This window comes from Sebastes umbrosus, chromosome 24, assembly GCF_015220745.1.
Source record: "Sebastes umbrosus isolate fSebUmb1 chromosome 24, fSebUmb1.pri, whole genome shotgun sequence".
Classification (NCBI taxonomy): Eukaryota; Metazoa; Chordata; class Actinopteri; order Perciformes; family Sebastidae; genus Sebastes; species Sebastes umbrosus.
In genome coordinates, this window is record NC_051292.1 from 15,316,099 (window position 1) to 15,334,555 (window position 18,457).

The following is an 18,457-nucleotide window of genomic DNA, read 5'->3' on the forward strand; positions in this document are numbered from 1 at the left end:
TTTAGGCAAAAAAAAAAAAAGAAATCTGCCTGGAGCTGCAAAACATTTGATCATTGTGATGAAGGTAACACAGTTTATAGTCTAAGTATATAGTATATCAGTCTAATGCAGTGAGGGCCAAAGAGACAATGTACTATGGAGTATTAGGACCACATTGAGGGAAAAAAAATCTGGGATTAATTATTAACTCAACGAGAAAAGAAGTCGTAATTACGAACATAAAGTCATAACTTTACGAGAAAAAAAGTTGTAATATTACAAGAATAAAGTCATAGAGAAAAAAGGAAAATAACACGTAAAATTACTACTTTATTACAACTTTTATTCTCGTAAACCTATGACTTTTTTTCTCATAATATTATGACTTTATTCTTGAAATCTCAGATTTATGTTTTTTTGGCCCTAATACTCCGTTGTACCGTCGTACTATAGACCTACAACAATGATAAATAAAAATGAAAATGTAAACAAAAAACAGTTATTCATTTCCATTTTTATAAATCCACAGGGAGCCACTGGAGAGGAGCTAAAGAGCCGCATGTGGCTCCGGAGCCGCAGGTTACTGACCCCTGCCATAGACTGTATAACTGTCTCGCGGCAAGGTAAACCAGCGAAAATATTCCAAATATAGCGTACACTTAAAATTGGTTATTTTAGGTGTCTTAAATCCGTTTTGCTGCTGCCCCTGAACATATTCAGGTGAAAAGACGTAAACCTTTAAGTTTATAAAATGCTAGAATCCTTGCTGGGGCCATATTTAGATACAGAGGATATAGTTCCCAAAACTTAAAAAGCTTCAGTTCACAAGTAGCACAGTGACAGGAAATGGATTAACGTTATAAGGCATGCAAAAGGCGCACACTCACAGAAAGATTACAAAAGAGAATTCTGAGATGTGTCTAACCCAAATACCCAGATACAGGAGTTTTCCCCCAACTTTAATTGGAGAAAACGTCAAGGTAACGGGATTTGATTCCAGCACACACACACACACACTTATACCTGTACGTGCACACACTCCTCCCCTGCTGTGTGGTTGCCTTTTTCATCCTCTCCCAGCGAACCATTAGGGGAGACATCACAGCCTCAATCACACCTGCCACCACTCAGCCCTCGCCTCATTCACCACATAACCAGCTCCCTAAAACCATTGTTTCCATGGTAACCGGGCGCCACTCACTCGGGGCCCCTCGGTATGGATTGCATGAGCAGCATGCGGATGAAAACCTGCCTAAAGCTCCAGCCAGCCATTCTGCCGGCGCACAGCCGGAGCAGGCGAAGACTCCTCGGGCGGGGCACAGGCCGGGGCGCGCTACAACATGTTGTACACGGATTCATGACCTGTGGGAAGGGAAGTGTTGACATCCTCTCAGTAGGTGCTGACATGTCCATGACGACCTGTTGTAATCATGCTACATGGAGTGGCAGATCAGTTTTGAATCCAAACGGGTGCCTGGACTTGGATTGACTTCATATAAACAAGAAAAAAAGCTGTTTTTTATGTCTTCGCGGCGGCCGTGGCCGAAGACATCATGTTTTCAGGTTGTCAATCCGTCTGCCCCATTCTCATGAACTCAATATCTCAGGTACGTCTTGAGGGAATTTCTTCAAATTTGGCACAGACGTCCACTTGGACTCAAGAACAAAGAGTATAGAAGCAGAGAGACGAAACTCCTGCTGCTGTTGCCATTTTGGACTTATTATATTTATAATATTTTGTTGTTCAATTTAAGCCATTTTGGTAGAATATGACAATAGAAATAATTTAACTTTTCACTTTTGGGCGGACGTTTTACTGGAGCCTGGTAGTCGCTTTCAGTCCAAAATGGCGGAAGCGTAGCTTTGCTGCTGGGCGCTGATGTTGCAATGGAACGAACAATTGACTTTCACTTCTGGGAATATACGTTCTTTGTCAAGATGAACTGATTCGATTTTGGTAGTCAAAGGTCAATGTGACTTCACGTCCGTCCTGTTCTCGTTAAAACACAATATACTAATATACTTTTATCGTTTAAATAGTTTTGATTATTTTTCTTACAATCGACTAATAGTTGCAGCTCTAGTGTACCTACATTCATGGTCCCCAGAGGATGAATCCTACTGACTTTGGTGCCACCACGAGGTTTACATTTTTGGCTTTTAGTGAAATGTCTCGACAATTACTGGATAGATTGGTATGATATTTGATGCGGATATTAATGGTCCCCAGAGGATGAGGACTTTTGAGTAAAATGTCTCTATAACCATTGGGTGGATTGGCATGAAATTTGGCACCGACATTCGTGTTCCCCTCAGGACGAATCGTAATAACTTCTAGCGCCATCATCAGCCCAAAATGTACTTTTGTATACTTTTGTTATTGACCTAATATTTGCAGAACTAATGAGAGTTACATCATCCTCAACTGTACTTTGTGTTTAGTGATGATTAGCAAATGTTAGCGTGCTTACACCATCATCATTAATATAATAAAATAATAAACTTTATTTATATAGCACTTTTCTTGTTACAAAGTACTTTCCAGAAATAAAAAAAAAAATGGCAGATAAAAAACAGCAATAACAACAACAGAGGAATCATAAAACCAAAAATACCAAAGTATAAAATTAAGTTAAAAATATATATAAAATGGCCAGGGAGGAATGATAAAACCCAGCAACATATTAAATATTTAAGTGCTTTTCTGTAACAGAAAGTTTTAAAAAGAATTAGCACCCAGCAGGTTAGCGTTATCATTGTGAGCATGTAGCATATAGCTCAGAGCTGCTAGCATGGCTGTCGGCTCTTGTTCTGAGATAAAGCTCTCGCTGGCCCACACAGAAGATGGAAATTTAAATAGCTTTTCCCTGAAAGTTCACTGATAGCAAAATATGAAAATTGCTTTGAATTAACTGCAGCCGTTTGCAGCCATAAAAGGCGACAGGAAGCTCATAATAAAGTAAGCAAGGACAATGCCGGCGACGCCTCCTTTCATTTCCTCTTAGTTTATTAATGGACAAAGCAATAATGCTGCACAGCCAATTTCCCTAAACCAGCAAAAATTGGCCAGTGAAGACGGGAACGAAGCTGCCTCCCAGTTGAGAGAGATCCAGCAACTTTGGCTCATCCACATATCAGACTTTTATCCTTGCAATGATGCGTGGCGAACGGCGAAAGAGACACCCTGGAGTACTGAGTATATTCTCAGTTCGCCAGTGTCAAGTGTGCAGCAGAGTGTAACTCTGGAGAGGATGTTTCCCTTACTTCTCTTGTAGAGCACTTTGACAACAAAAGAGGAAGGAAATGGATACAAGTGACATCTGAGAGAGAGACTGAGGGTGTGAGATTTTGGAAATAAAAGGAACACAAGATGGAAATTGATAAGAAAGTGACGGAGGGAGAGACAAAAACATGCGATGGCATCCTTGAAGTTAATGAAGACACTGAGATGCCAGGCACGTTCACAGGCGGAGGGCACAGTCGGGGAGAGAAAGCTCATTCTTGGGAGCAGCCTGGCATAAATCACACAGCAAAATGCTAATGCGGAAGCCTCGCTAACGGAAGGGACTGATAGGGGAGCTGTCGTCGATTTATTCACACCTTGCACGCAGATGATGGCAGGTGGTTGCGACGCCAGCCCCGGCGCACATCAAAGCCGACTACCCGAACGAGAGCGGGGTTCGAAGGAGGATCAGGTACTGTTTGTGGAGAAGTGCTGGTCCAGGAACAGTGTCCCCATAAAAGCAGTTTGTCAAAACACCAAATGTTTGTCAAGAGGGAGGACACAGCTTCAAACCGTCACTGAAAGCGCTCCTGAAACCAAGAAAAGAGTGAATCAAAGGCTGCCTGTGTTCTGGTCTAATTATGCAAACAGAGGATGCAGAATAGCTCCGCTCATTGATTTTCTTTTTCTTTTTTTTTGTCGTGGTTGTGATTGGCAGCGAGAGTAACGGCCACCCTTCTGTCTCCTGTGCTGTTTCATCTGAATCGCCTTATCTGTGTCCCAGAAAACAGTCAAAGCCGGATTTAGCTTTTGTTTTATTTGATTTTTCTGAGTGAATCCATCCATCCATTTCCCAGGCACACATTGTTTCCTCATGCGCTTGTCTCCAAATTCTTTACGCCTGGATTGCGAGGCATGAAGTCACATGGTAATGTAGTTTTTGGTGACTCTACCTGCATGGTTCTAAAGATGGCAAGTTTGGTCGGTCCACCGCCTGCACCATCATCCACGTGTATTTTTGTTTATGTTGAGATCAGCTGAGCTGAGCGGAGCATCGTAAAACATTTCAACGGGACAGAAACAAAATAAAACTCACCTAAACCGTCGTTGTTACTCTTTCCAACAATCACAAGTGCTTTGGTGGAACTCAACTGTAATTTCACCGAGTTTAATGTGAAAAAATGCTAAATCTACAGCCAAAGACTGGGCCAGAGGGGGGTTATTGGCCGGAAAATTTCTTGATCGGTACCAACTGTTACCTGGTCCCGGTCAAGAAATAGTCCAGCACTTAACCCCCCTGTAAAAACGCAGAATGTGGTGCAACTGCTTCAAATGTTATCAGCTGCTACACCTACTAGTAGGTTCAGACGGCTGTTATCATCTATTCATATGGTTGATCACCAATATTTTGCATTTTCGTGTTGTTTATTTGTCACGTAAAGGCCTTAAGTCATGTTATAATGACACGACCACCCACAGGCGAGTTACTACCACTAGGAAACTGTACATACTGAATATTGACACAATAAACTTATATTTTTAGGGGGAAATAGACATATTTATATGGCACAAGGACAAATGCCTTGAAGAAAACATATCATTTATTCAGTGCAAGGGAAAAAATGTGATTTCTTTCTTAGTTTTTTTTACTTTTGCAGGCAACGTGGACAGCCACACATGCTTCCAAATAGAGGCCATCCCAACACTTTCCCCCGCGTTATAAAAACTACCCGAAAAAGGCAAACACTCAATTTACGGGATGCAACCCAGACAAGAAAATTGGAAGGAAATTTATTTTAAAGCAGCTTCTCCGAACCCCTAACCCCAGATTCAGTCCAAACAGGCCTAGTTAAAAGCACAGCACTCTTTTTCTTATTTTCCTTTTGATGTTCAGACCTGCAATAAATTGCTCTGAATGCTCGCAGAAGAAGAAGAAAAAAAAAAAAAGCTGTTCCATCTCCATCTTGTTTGATCTCTCAGAGCGGCTGACGTTTCGGGATGTTCAGTCACCACAGGAGTTCCGCCACGGCGAGACGGCGGAGGTGGTCTGCGATGTCATTAGCTCGCCGGTGCCCGTGGTGGTGTGGTACTACCAGGACAAAGAGATCACGGAGGAGAACCACAGTAAGTTTTCATGACCTTCTTTCACAATGAGATCTTGATTATACTTCTGTTACTCTTTTCTTTCTTTCACTTTATATAAAATAAAATAATGTTTAAAAGTCCACATGACCCCGATGTGGTCTAAATTTGGTTTAAATGGATAGAAGTTGGATTATCAGGGTAGAAAATAATTTGGTGAAAATGAAGAAGAATGACTTTTAGAATACAATTATTTGCTAAGTAGGGCAACTACTACCAAATTAAAGGTTCCCTGTGGAGTTTTTAAAGTCCCTGTTTTGTGCACATGTCCTGCCGATGCTTTTGTGTCATGTTAACGTGCCAGGAAATTGTAGCAGTGTGCCAACAAAGGCAGTGAAGAAGAAGACAAACATGAATGTAGGTTTCAAAGTCTTTAAAAAAACAGCTTTGTAAATGTTTTATGAGGAAGGATATACTTTAGTGGGCCTCAAGGATACAAACAAACAATGCATTTTTAACATCATTTAGTTTGTTTGCTCCACATGGTACCTTTAAGACAAAAGGTCTTAATGGGAAACATTATTTAGAAAATGGATGGATAGATGGTGTTTGGGTGGGAATTATATTTTATTTTATAATTAGTTGCTTTTAATGAAGAACAACTGCCAAAGTTGAAGTACTTTGTGTTATTTCACATCAGAGATTTGTGTATTTGTGTTGTCCTAACCTGATGAAGCAGATCAGAGTTTTTGAGTGTTTTAATCTTCATAAATATTACACATTTCTGTTTTTATTTTAAAGGGCGGGTCCATTATTATTATTATTATTAAAAAAATGTATATCATTCTGTATCTTCCCAGTGGTGTTCCTTATGTATTCAAATCCAAACATTCAAATTTAGGTTGAATTACGCATATTTTAACGTAAAAATTATATTTTCCCAAGCCCTTCTAAAAACTTTTTCCCACGTGACCTGACATATCTTTCCATAGTCAGCGTATGATCTACAGTAATTTAGATGGCGATCGGCATGCTCCCGGTTTGGAGAAGCAGACAGGAGTACCGGCAGGGAAGCTGTGGACGCCACGTTAGTTCAGATCTGAAAGTCACAAAATAACACAAACAAACTAACCGATCGATGCAGCGGTAGACCATCAACTCTCAATGTCGTGCAAAGTTAAATTACTGTTTTTGTGAATGGAGTCTGGTGACTTTGAAGACAGCGATATAACGACTTCAGTCCCCCGTCGGAAATGGCTGTTTGACGGCGAGGTAAAGCAGTGAAAATATTCTAAATATAGCGTACACTTAAACTGATACTGACGCCATTATATTGCTTCCTTCAAAGCCGCCAGACTCCATTCACAAAAACAGTCATTTTACCTTGCAGAACAGGAGAGTATACATACAACCCCACTGCAAAAAATCCGAACCCTTTCAGTTATTTCCAAACTTAGCACAGCTAACATTGGCTCAGCTAGTGCTAGCATTCACATTATTCATAACCTTATTGATTAGCTTACTTTGGTAACCTACGAGTGGGCGTTTCCATTTGAAAAAATAACAGAACAGAATGCAGATGGGCCCGCCTTTTAAGGTTGTTTATTTAGTCATGAATATTTATTGTTATCCAGAGAAAGATAAGACTGGAAACCCAATTTCCAGAGCTTTAAAGAGTAACATTTGTGATATAATTAGTAGGGCACGTATCAAGTTCCGCATGATCAAACTGTGTAACTGATCTTGATTATTCCAATAGTGGATTATGATGGTAATAGAAGTTGCAAGTAAGCAGCAATCTCCAAAGGATTACAATTTGAATGTAAAACCTGCCAAACACACTTGATTATTGAGAGGGAAAATGCTCATGAGTCCCGATGTGCCCATTTGTCTCTCTCAATGAAAAGACTCGCTAATGTGCCAAAAAATACCGTTCTCGAGGAAATGCTATTCCCCTTCTTTTGTGCGGCTTCACAATAAGACAAGGATATCAAATTCTATAAATAGAAATCCCATCAGCCCTGAAGGAGGCGTATAACTTGGACAGAAACCATGTTAACAAGCGACTGAGAGAATGGATTATAGAGCGGTTGGACGGTGCTTCCCATGAGATGCAATGCAAACCAGCACCCTGAAAAGAGCTATTTCTAGGGTGTATTCATACTCGATATACAATCATGTTGTCAGTCATATTCTGTCCCATTTGATTTAAGGCTATATCATTTTTTAAGCTCTTCTCTTTTGCTAAAAAGGACACATAGAGGTAGAGAAGCACTCGAAGGACAGATTAACTGTCTGCTATATTATTTTCTGATAGAGGGAACCAGTAGTCTCATTATTTCCTCTTCTCCTCCGCCCTGATTTACAACTCTCTCCACCACCTCCCCGTCCGCCATCCAGACAAAATGCACGCCCGAGCACTGATTAGAAAGAGTGACCCCTCGGATCTGTCACGTTTTTTAATTGAAATTCAAATCTACAGTGCCACGGTGATGATGAAACATGCAGAAGAAGGGTTTTTTTGTTAATCATTCGGCTCTAATCACGATGCATGGTTATAAATATCTTAGCGTGAGAGACATGAGATAGAGGCCTTATCACTCCTGGCCAATCTCAATGGGAGGGAGTGTTTGGGACTGTAATTGCGCGAGTGTTTATCTGTGTGGACTTTATCAGGTAAATGTGCTGAAGTGAAGATTGACAGTCTAACTGCTGAAGAGTGGAGATGGCAATTTTCTCCTGCTGTTTTCCTAACTCCCTTATCTCGCCTCTCTCTCTCTCTCTCTATCATACGCTGTTGTTCTTTTTCCTCTTCCCTCTCTCTCTCTCTCTTCCTGTCTGTCCTCTTCCTCTTCTTCCTCATCGCCCGTGCTGTGAAGGCAGGTTCCAGGTGCTGCCAAACAACAACCTCCAGGTCCATCAGGTGACCAAGCTTGACGAGGGCGTGTACCGCTGCGAGGCCAGCGTGGAGGCCCGTGGCGAGATCGATTTTGTGGACATCGCTGTGGTCGTCAACGGTGAGTTACATTTTGAGTCATTACTGTATTTGAAGAATTGCGATGACTGACGAGACCGGTTGTACAACCACACGGTGCTTGAAAGGGACTTTCCCAACTATTTAGAATTGTATATCCCTGCGTGTGAGTTTGCATAATCTCCCCGTGTTAGCGTGGATTTACTCCGGTTGCTCCGGTTTCCCCCAACAGTACAAAGACCTGCGGGTTAGGTTCATTGTTGACTCTAAATGTCCAAGATATGTGAATGAAAATGGGTTCTGTGGGTACCCACGAGTCTCGCTATAAAGAGAGAAATCTCTGTCTGTGTGTCTTTTGCATATCTCGAAAACTGCTCATGGGATGTACTTCACATTTGGCGGGTGTATTGCTGGGGACCCAAGGGACTGCTTTTTGAATTTGTTGCAATTTTGACATGCATCACGTCCATAAACTTTCGTTCAGTGCTCTGCAGACTCAGTCCAGAATGTTGTCTGCAGCGGGCAGAGCGCTGGCCGTTACTGTAGTTCACTTTTGTTGCTAGATCTTGGGTATAGCCTGCCAACGCTACATGGATGCTGGATGACGCTACAATTAGATCTGTCAAAGTTGACGCGATAATAACACATTAACGCAAATTTGTTTTAACATCACTAATTTCTTTAACGCGTTAACACAATCGATGTTTCGGAGGTTGTAGCTGGCTCAGTTATAAAGCTAGAGTGACGATACTGGCATCCAATGAAAATAGAAAACATAAGGAATCATACTAGCTTGTCGCGAAGGAGGCTAAATAACATTCCAAACCATTTTCAAAGGGATCCCTTGACCTCTGACTTCAAGATATGTGATATGACAGTATTAAATACTTGACAAATCTTGAGTCAGCAGAGCCCTGAAGGAAAGTTTATTAATATTGCCGAAATTGCACCAAATTCAAAACAGCATTCCCTTGGGTCCCCTGCAATACACCCGCCAAGTGTGAAGTAGATCGGAGGAGCGGTTCTCGAGATATATGAAGGACACACAGACAGACAGACAGAGATTCCTCGCTTTATAGTTATATAACTCCATAGTAAACCAGGGAATCTTAGTTTTTTCAATGTGAAAAGTTGTAATTAGGTGTTTTGGAGCTCCATGTGAAGTTTGGTGTCAATACACCTTTTCCTCAGTGATTTAGCAATGCATAATACAGACACATGCTCCTCTTCACACAGTGTCAACAGATTAACATGCATTAGGGACTGAGTTTCCTCTAGTTTTCTTGCCGCTGTTGTTTCCAAAAATGAACACCTCCTAAGAGGCATTCAAGTCTGCAGATGCCCAAGGTTAAAAGTATAATAACAGACCTCATGTAAGTGTTGTTGAGCCTGTTACTAGACTACTTCAACATGACACATCGCAGAGCTTGTTTACAGTGTTTTGATCATCTGCAGAGTCGAGTCAATGATTTTGATGTGCAGGAACCGAGCTGGGAATTCAGGTTGAATGCCCTCATTTGTTGTATCAGGACAGAGTTGTCAGCTCTGACAGATTCAGCTCCACTTGCGCCGATATCTTTTAATTCTCCTTCTTCTTTAGTGTGATTGAAAATTTCAATTAGCACCGTCTTTGGGCTCCGTGGGCCAAAAAATCGAAGGATGTCATTTTAATTTCCTCATTTGTCCTCATTTACGGCGAGTCACCTGAGACTGCCGAGGTGATTGAAATGTGATTTCACTCAGGCCACGAGCGTCGTGTAACGGTTGAACAGCTGCAATATTGTCTCTGCCTATGTAATTCTCTCCCACCTAATGTAATAGCAGAGCGGCCCTCCGCCCAAAAACTATGAATTGCATTCAATTTAGCACACCACTTACCTCACTTCTGAGGAAGATCCAATAAGCCTGCTCAATGAGCCGCGACCTATTATTGCAGCGACACGACACTTGCCATGTGGTGCTGAGACGGGACGGGTCTGCGGAGCGCTTTGCTGAGTGTCCTGAGAAGAGCACGCTCTACGAGGGAGACAGTTAAGTGAACTTCACTTTGCCTCAAGGACACTCATCCAAGTTGATCCCTAAAGACTCTCACATTTAGAGAGTTGAGCCTGAAGGAGACCAAATCTGATTTGTAGAAAACTCCTTTTTGTCTATTTTATATATATAAAGTAGTTAGAGAAAACTTTATATAACTAATGAGTTCGTCCAATATGTTACCACCAGGCTAGGGGACATCTATCTACAGCAGTACATGCACTTTATGTGCTTTTAAAGCTGTCCTTCTCTCATGGTTTTAAAATAATTTTTACTTAAAGCTGAAGTAGGCGACATTGGAGCAAATCTGATTTTAAAAAGTAATTTATATATATATATATCCATCTGCCGTCTATGAGAGCCAGCTGTCAATCACACGCGAACTCCGATCAAACGGTCAAACTAGGCAGCGCTGATCAAATATGAATCAATATTATGTTACGTTAATGCCTATTTCTCTCCTCAGATGTTCTCAGAATCATCTTGTGAAATCTGTTGAAGGAACGCCAAGTTCCGGTCACATGACCAGAGCACAGCCAATAGGAACGCTCTCTCAATGAAATGACCTGTGATTGGTCAAAGTCTTCCGTCACGGGCTAGATGTTCTAAATCCTGAAAACAGAGCCATGAGGAGGAGCAGAAGTCTAGTTATCTCTCAGAAAACTTGAATTACAATATACTGAAAGGTTATTATGGAATTTTTGCCCAATTATGCCAAAAATATACTGCCTACTGCAGCTTTAAAGGTGCTAAATACAAGATTAGGCGCATTTATGTTGCCTCCGCACAGCTCTCAACATGGCGACAGCTGAGCCGGCGGCTTGCAGCTAGTGTTGCTAACAGCAAAAGAACGTATATATATATATACATGTATATATATATATATACATATATATATATAGCACCTTTAAAGCTGCTATAATATTTTTTTTTATATCAACAATTACTCAAATGAATATGTGTAATGTGAAAGGGATCGTTCATTGTGATAGATCCACAGACAATTATCAGTTCCCCTCAGCTCTACGTAGAGTTTGAGTGTCTTTCAGCTCACTGTTTTGGTTTTATGACCTGCAGCTTTTAATGTTTTGGTTCACTCTCATCAGCATCGTTTCCAGAATTATTTGTATTTCATCATGTCGCTTGAAGCATACCTCCAAATGAATGCTAATATCACTCTGTGTTGGCTGGATGTGCAAATTGTGCAGTTACAGCTTGTTGTTGTTGTATTTGTCGTACTTTTATCACCTTTCGAACAACCAAACTTGCAAGTTTGTTGTCCTACGATGTCAAACCGGCGTTTGCTCCAAGGTCAGCAGTCATCCCATTGTTCAGAGTCTCTTTTAGCTATCCTGAGCTGGTCTGAATTGTTGCCAGAGATAGACTCAAATGCCAATGATATGAGCTTGCATCCAGGCTTGTGCTTCTTGTACAGCAGCAGCCCCTATAGGAGTTGTTTTCCATGCACCGAGGCCTGTGATGTTCATTTCCGTTTCCTGCCCTCAAGCTCGACATGTAAATCTCTTCCTACTCTGAAGACCTATTTTTGTAGGTCTGGAAAAAGGGAGTAGCATTGTTCTCTCCCTTTTCCACTGCCTTTATATTTACGGGGCATGTCACTCGGAGTATTCGCCAGGATTATTCCCCTTCTGTGGGTTGCAATCGTGAGTGCAAGAATAGCCATCTTAGCAGAAGATTTCCAAAGGAACAGGAAGCCAGCAGGTTTACCAGAGAATATCAACAACAACCTGGACTGGTCCAACAACACAGAGGCCCCGGAAACACAAGCAGATAGAGTAGATTGCTAGGAGGCTCAGGTATATCAATGAGTGCAACAGACTGCGCTACATGTTTTATCAATCAGCTGCGGATGGCGAGCTGTTTTCTGTTGTGGTGCCTGGGGATAAACCAGTGAGGTAAGATAAACAAACAGCCAGAAACAGTCTTTCAATGTCTGAAGACCGCTGGAGGAAGAAGAGAGACGAAAGGATGAGGTTTAAACCGAGGGCTTCCTCTGGCTCCACATCGTCTCCTCAGGTCCAACAGTGAGCACTTAAAAGCTCTCTTTTGTGCCAGAGTCAGGAATGGACATGGATTCTTGTCCATACAGAACAGGTGACAGCCAACAGGGAGGACGCTGAATCTGCACAAAGCCTCCTGGACTGCTTTTTGGACCGCCATTTCTTTTTTCTTTTGCTGCTTCAGTTGCCCAACTAGAATCAGAATCTGGTTTATCCCCAAGGAATTTGCTTTGTTGTATTGGTTCATAGTCAAGCTGTCAATCGAAAAAAATATTTAATCTCGATTTATCTATTCAAAATGTACCTTAAAGGGAAGTATTTCATACTCCTCAAGGATGCTAATGTATGCATATATGTATTATTGGAAATCAATTAACAACACAAAACAATGACAAATATTGTCCAGAAATCCTCACAGGTACTACATTTAGCATAAAACAATATGCTCCAATCATAACATGGCAAACTGCAGCCCAACAGGCAACAACAGCTGTCAGTGTGTCAGTGTGCTGACTTGACTATGACTTGCCCCAAACTGCATGTGATCATCATAAAGTGGGCATGTCTGTAAAGGGGAGACTCGTGGGTACCCATAGAACCCATTTATACGCTAAATAGAACCTTCGCCATAATTTAGTGTATGTTTGAAGCGTAAGTGTAGGACTCCCCTTGTGAGGACATTCTTGATTAAACACGTGTTGTCCGTCTCTTTGCTGTAAGAGCACTAGCCAACTAACCTTGCAGCTGGGCTCTCGCGATGTCACAAGATCACGTGAGAATTGCTACAGACGTGGCTTAGGTGGTGAGACCCGGTGAGACGACACAGAGGGGGATAAAACCATCTGACAGGGTCAGGTTACTCGTCAACATTCCCTCCCTAAATGTTTTATTTAAATCCGGAAGCAAAGCTCTATATGAAGCAAAATCCTTTACATAGCGCATGCAGGCAAATAGGGGTTAAATATGAGGTACATTTACGTAACTGACACCTATGACTGGTTAACAAAAGACTATTTATTTAACAATTGGATGAGGCCAGCAGTTTTCCATGTCTGAAAAGCCCTCAGGTCAACCTCAGAGCACTTTGACAACTTTATTTTAAGGACTCAATTAGCAGAAAAGTCTCGTAAACCTGACGCTGTAAAGGAAAAGTGAGACAATTGAAAAGTTTTCAGCCGGTTGTGAAGGTTGAACATGTCAATTATTCAGCCTCTCGTTGACTAGCAAGAAAGCATGTTGCGTCTGACAATAGCGTTGATGATTTCTTTCATTCACAAGTTAAAGATTGGATCGTTTGTTCAAAATCCCTGCATAACGCTTCAATATGATTGTGAATTGTTTGCTGCAACTACCAGCCGAGTTGATTGTGACTCTTTTTTTATTGTAAACTACAACTGAACTGGATCACCACCTCCAAGTCGTGCGTTACACAGAGTATATTGAGCTTGTAGCAACGAGATATCATGCTGCTCTTTTGACACGGCGTGTCAGAAGAGTGCTTCAGCAATGTGTTAACAGACGCTGCTTTAACCAGTCATGCAGAACAATATTTGTCTGAAAGCAGAACTGAAATAGCGTACTGTATACTTTTTTTCCCCCCCATGTGAAGTCATAAATATTCACGGCTCGGTTGATAAAAGAGTGGTTTTCTTGCCCATAAGCATGCAGCGAATGAAGCTCCGCTGACCCGCCGCAGCTCCCGGTCTCCAGTGTATCATCAAAGCGAGCCGTAGATGAGGATGATGGCGTATCGAGGAAGAGGGCCACCCACTGAATGGCTAATCAACCTGAGGGCAAAACAAGCTCTGAAAGGACGCCGAACATTTCAGGATGTGACCTAAAAAGTTAGCATAGGGGAGTTGTGTAAGCCTCCCATCCACAGTACGTGAACACAATGTAAAGGAATAAGAGATTTCCAATTATGGTAACTGTGGTGAAACATTGATATAATTACTGTATGTAATGACTTGGGGAGTTTGCATGTTCTCCCTGTGTTAGCGTGGGTTTTCTCCGGGTGCTCCGGTTTCCCCCCACAGTCCAAAGACATACAGGTTAGGTTAATTGTTGACTCTAAATTGCCCGTAGGTGTGATGAATGTGAATGGTTGTCTATCCCCCCCCCGCGACCCTGAATAGGATAAGTGGTTACAGAACGAATGAATTTTGCTTTCTATGCTTTCAATAAGCTTTTAAAATTACAGATCAGTATCACAGCAGTCTGCGTTCCTGGCTCTCCCTCGCTGTGACACCATTACTTTATCATGGACATATTTGTCCTTCCTGCCATGACATGCGGCCATTTTTCATCCCTGAACGTTGAGGGGAATCCCATGAAATAAGACATGTTATAGATAGACAAACTCATTTTTCATCCCATGTGTGGTATGCACATCAGATAGAGTCATGCATGTCACACTAGCCAACATAAATGTCCATGAATAATACAACCTGGCTTGCTCGCTCACTTAAAGGAATAGTTTTACCGTTTTTGGAAATATGCTTTCTTGCCATGAGTTAGTTAGAGAAGGTCATTAATGCTTTTATGTAGGTGTAAGGCAGCAGTTTAGGTTAGCTTAGCATAAAGACTGGAAATAGGGGGAAACCTCATTTTTTAACACATTATATCTCGTTAGTTTGATATGTAAAAACAACATCCATTTCAAATGTTATCTCCCGATTGAATGAGTGTTATCAGCCGTTATCACTACCATTCTAATGCTTCACATGGGCCAAACTGCACCTACCACGTTGTGAAAGTGAAACTTAACGTTAGGAAACGATTGCGGTATGGGGTAAAATAAGTACATTTGTTATGTAAGTTCTGTAACGTAAAATAAGTCAACGTCGACAGCGGCCTAAAGAAGTACAACTAAAAAGAAGTACGTCAAATTAATTTTTCCCCAAAGATGGTTTCTGTGATTTTAGGTAGTTCTTATCACGCTGATGTATGTTCAAGTGTTAATTTTTCTGATAAGTAAGACCTCGATACCGCAGCTCCTGGCCCGATCACTACTGCGCAGACTCTGGCTTCAAATGACGTCAAAATCTCAAGATGGCAGCTCCTGTATCCAAGATATTTTGGCTTCAGTTCTGTACAGTGGGAGGAAGTGGAGACGCGTCATCCATCTTTATATACAGTCTATGCTCTTTACACTACGGCTACTGGAGGTCGCGCCATTTTATCGTATTCGTATCGATGATCAAGCATGTGAATAGATGATAAGAAGCCTTCTGAACCTACTAGTAGGTATAGCACGCCCCTTCTAACCCATTTTGTGTTTTTACAGGGGGTTAAGTGCTGGACTATTTCTTCTCCAGTAGTAGTTAATAGTTGGTACCGGCCAAGAAATAGTCTGGCCCCGTAAAATGAAATTTTTTTGTACTTGACGGAGCCAGGGAACCTGTTTTCCCCCATTTCCAGTCTTTATGTTAAGCTAAGCTAACCAGCTAGTGGCACCACCTACATAGTTACCGTATAGATATGACAGTGGTGTTGATCTTCTCATCTAACTCTCTGTGCGTATTTCACAAAACATTAAAGTATTGCTTTAATGCAAATCACTTTGGATTGATTATTAAGCAGGCCAAGAGTATAACTTATATCTGTGTCTAGCATCTGCCCACTTCTCCGCTGAGCTCCCTACAGTAACATTCTCCCTTAATCAGTATCAAACATCCCTCCACTCTTCATTTTGATGACCCTGATAGCCACAGCAGTCACGGTTTGTTTCTATGGCAACTGATGGTGATGCAAAATGCAAATTACTTCCTGATTTCCCCCTCTACCCTTCCAAGACACATCCACTTAATTGTCGGTTCACTCACTCACACACTAGACCCCGCTATTTTCCCCGTTTTCAGCTGTCAGCTGAAACTACCGGCTGTGTCCTTCAAGATTTCTTACATTATTTTGCAGGGACATCAATCATAACCGCTGGGTTATACACATGTTACATTCCCAATTATGTCTCGGGGCTGGTTTAATTCCAGCTTGTATGCTAATCTAGAAGGCAAAACAAACCTTAATAAGCACTGCTGTAAAGGTCTCGTCTCAAACATTCACTCTAGTAGGTGCAATATGACATTTACCCAGAACATTTCACGACTTCTAAACATGTGTGATCCTCAGTTCATTGAGCGCATTAGCACTTAACAGAAAACACGTCCTCTAGCTCCTCATGGAAGCATGTAAATCGGTCAGAATGAGAAATATGTTTGTGGTGTACGCTCATGCTTGTGCTGATGTCTGTAAACCTCACATTTATCTCCGCCGAGCCTCTGAAGTTTCAAGAATATGACTAATACATGAAGAATTCGTAAAAAAAAAGCTCGCCAGATTCTTTTTTGGACGCTTAAACCCTGTTGCTGATTTGCTCTTTTGAAGTCTTTCTGCTCGGCAGTGTGTCTCATTAACGGGGCTGTTTCAACAAGCCTCACTGATGTGGGAGTGCGTTGCATAGGAAGAGAGAGACACTGGAGAATGGAGATCTATTGGCACGGAAATCAATGGTTATCATGTCAGGCAGATGCTTGCTCCTCTCACTCGCCGAGTCAGGACTATTGGAAAGGACTCATAGTGTTTGATTATTGCTTAGGCCGTTTTTATCCCTGAAAAGCTTTACGCACCTTGATGCCTCTGTACATGTGTGTGCAGTGCTTGAAGTGGAAAAAAATCGATTTGGGTCCTCCCTCTTGAAAATTTGAAGGTTTTTGACTTAAAACTATGCCTTTATTTCATCATTTTGAACAATTATTATTACTAATTAAATCATTATTTATATTATTTATCACAGCCTTTGTCTGAACATTCAATTCTTATGGAAATATGTTTGTCCTGTAAAATCAGATTCTATAAATCAGAGGAGCAGATTGAGAAATCATTCAAATAATGTCATTAATTATAGTTGTTCAAAAATTAAAAAAAAGTTATGACTTTTACAAAAAGGACATTAACATTCATTCATTATCCGTAACTGCTTATCCTATTCAGAGACAGACAACCATTTATGCTCACATTCACAACTACGGGGCAATTTAAAGTCACAATTAACCTAACCTGCATGTCTTTGGACTGTGGGGGGAAACCGGAGCACCCGGAGAAAACCCACGCGAAATCACCGTGAAGCCCAGCGTGGATTTGACCAGTGAAAAATATTTTGGAGGTGCGCGAGACTTTGCATAAAATAGAGCCAGTGCGAGTGTTTCTTACATCAAAGCAACATGTCGCTCAGCCTGTTTCGCTGACACTCGGAGCAGGTTAGAACATCTTCATTGGGAAAAAACTGAACAACCTGATGTCCGCCCGTTCGCATCGCATCCAGTTAGGAGAGGTGTTATGAAGCGCGACGCAAATACGCTTCCGCTGCCGAATTGCCATTATGAAATGTCCCAGAGAACCTGATATGGAGAGGGCAGAGGAGAGTACCGGAGCTTGTGAGAAGTTTTTTTGTACATGCAATAACTAAATGATAATAGACACCAGGAGACAGCAGATAGAGTCAGGCACTGTGGAGTTTAAGATGTACCGTGAAGAGTTTTCCATTTATACAGTAATCACACTGGTGTCGTTAGTGTAATTGATCTTTTAAGAAAGACTACAGTACACCGCAGTGTTTGTTCATTAGGTATCTGCGACGATGCTTTGTTTTTGATTAGAATTCCCCGTTCATTATCCCAAGTATATAAAACCAACATTCACACTGTGTTTCATCACATTTTAATGAGATTTAGGAAGCCATATTTGTGTGTTGTTCTTAGATTCTACGTGGAAATACGTGTCCTCCAGATGTCATCGCTGGAGAACAAATTCACTTCGTTAACCTTCACCAAATGACAGTTTGGGAATATAAAACAATTCAGCTTTGTTTCTCCACAAAGTGACACCTTTAATGCCTTTTTTTCTTTGATCGGAGGAAACAAATGGTGCTGAAATAATATCACCGTGGCAGCTTGCCATTATAATACACATATTCAACAAAAGTGCAAACATCTGGTTTTTATTCGCAGTGATCCCCCCTTCGTTTTCATGCTAACAGCTCTTTGTGTGGGCTGTGCTGATTTTCTGTTGATCTTCATTTAAATCAATTAGCTGAATTGTAAGTGAAACTGATGCAAAAGGTTGCTGCCGAACTGAGTATGTAGTGTT

General features: G+C 41.4%; 1 protein-coding gene across 1 annotated transcript in view; it reads left to right on the forward strand.

Annotated features, from left to right (window-relative positions):
- The window catches only part of LOC119483949 (neural cell adhesion molecule 2-like), a 529,018-nt gene that overhangs the window by 432,470 nt on the left and 78,091 nt on the right, over positions 1-18,457 (forward strand). The window contains 2 exon segments of the mRNA XM_037762474.1: positions 5,183-5,326; positions 8,164-8,301. Coding sequence (XP_037618402.1) covers positions 5,183-5,326; positions 8,164-8,301 — 282 coding nt within the window.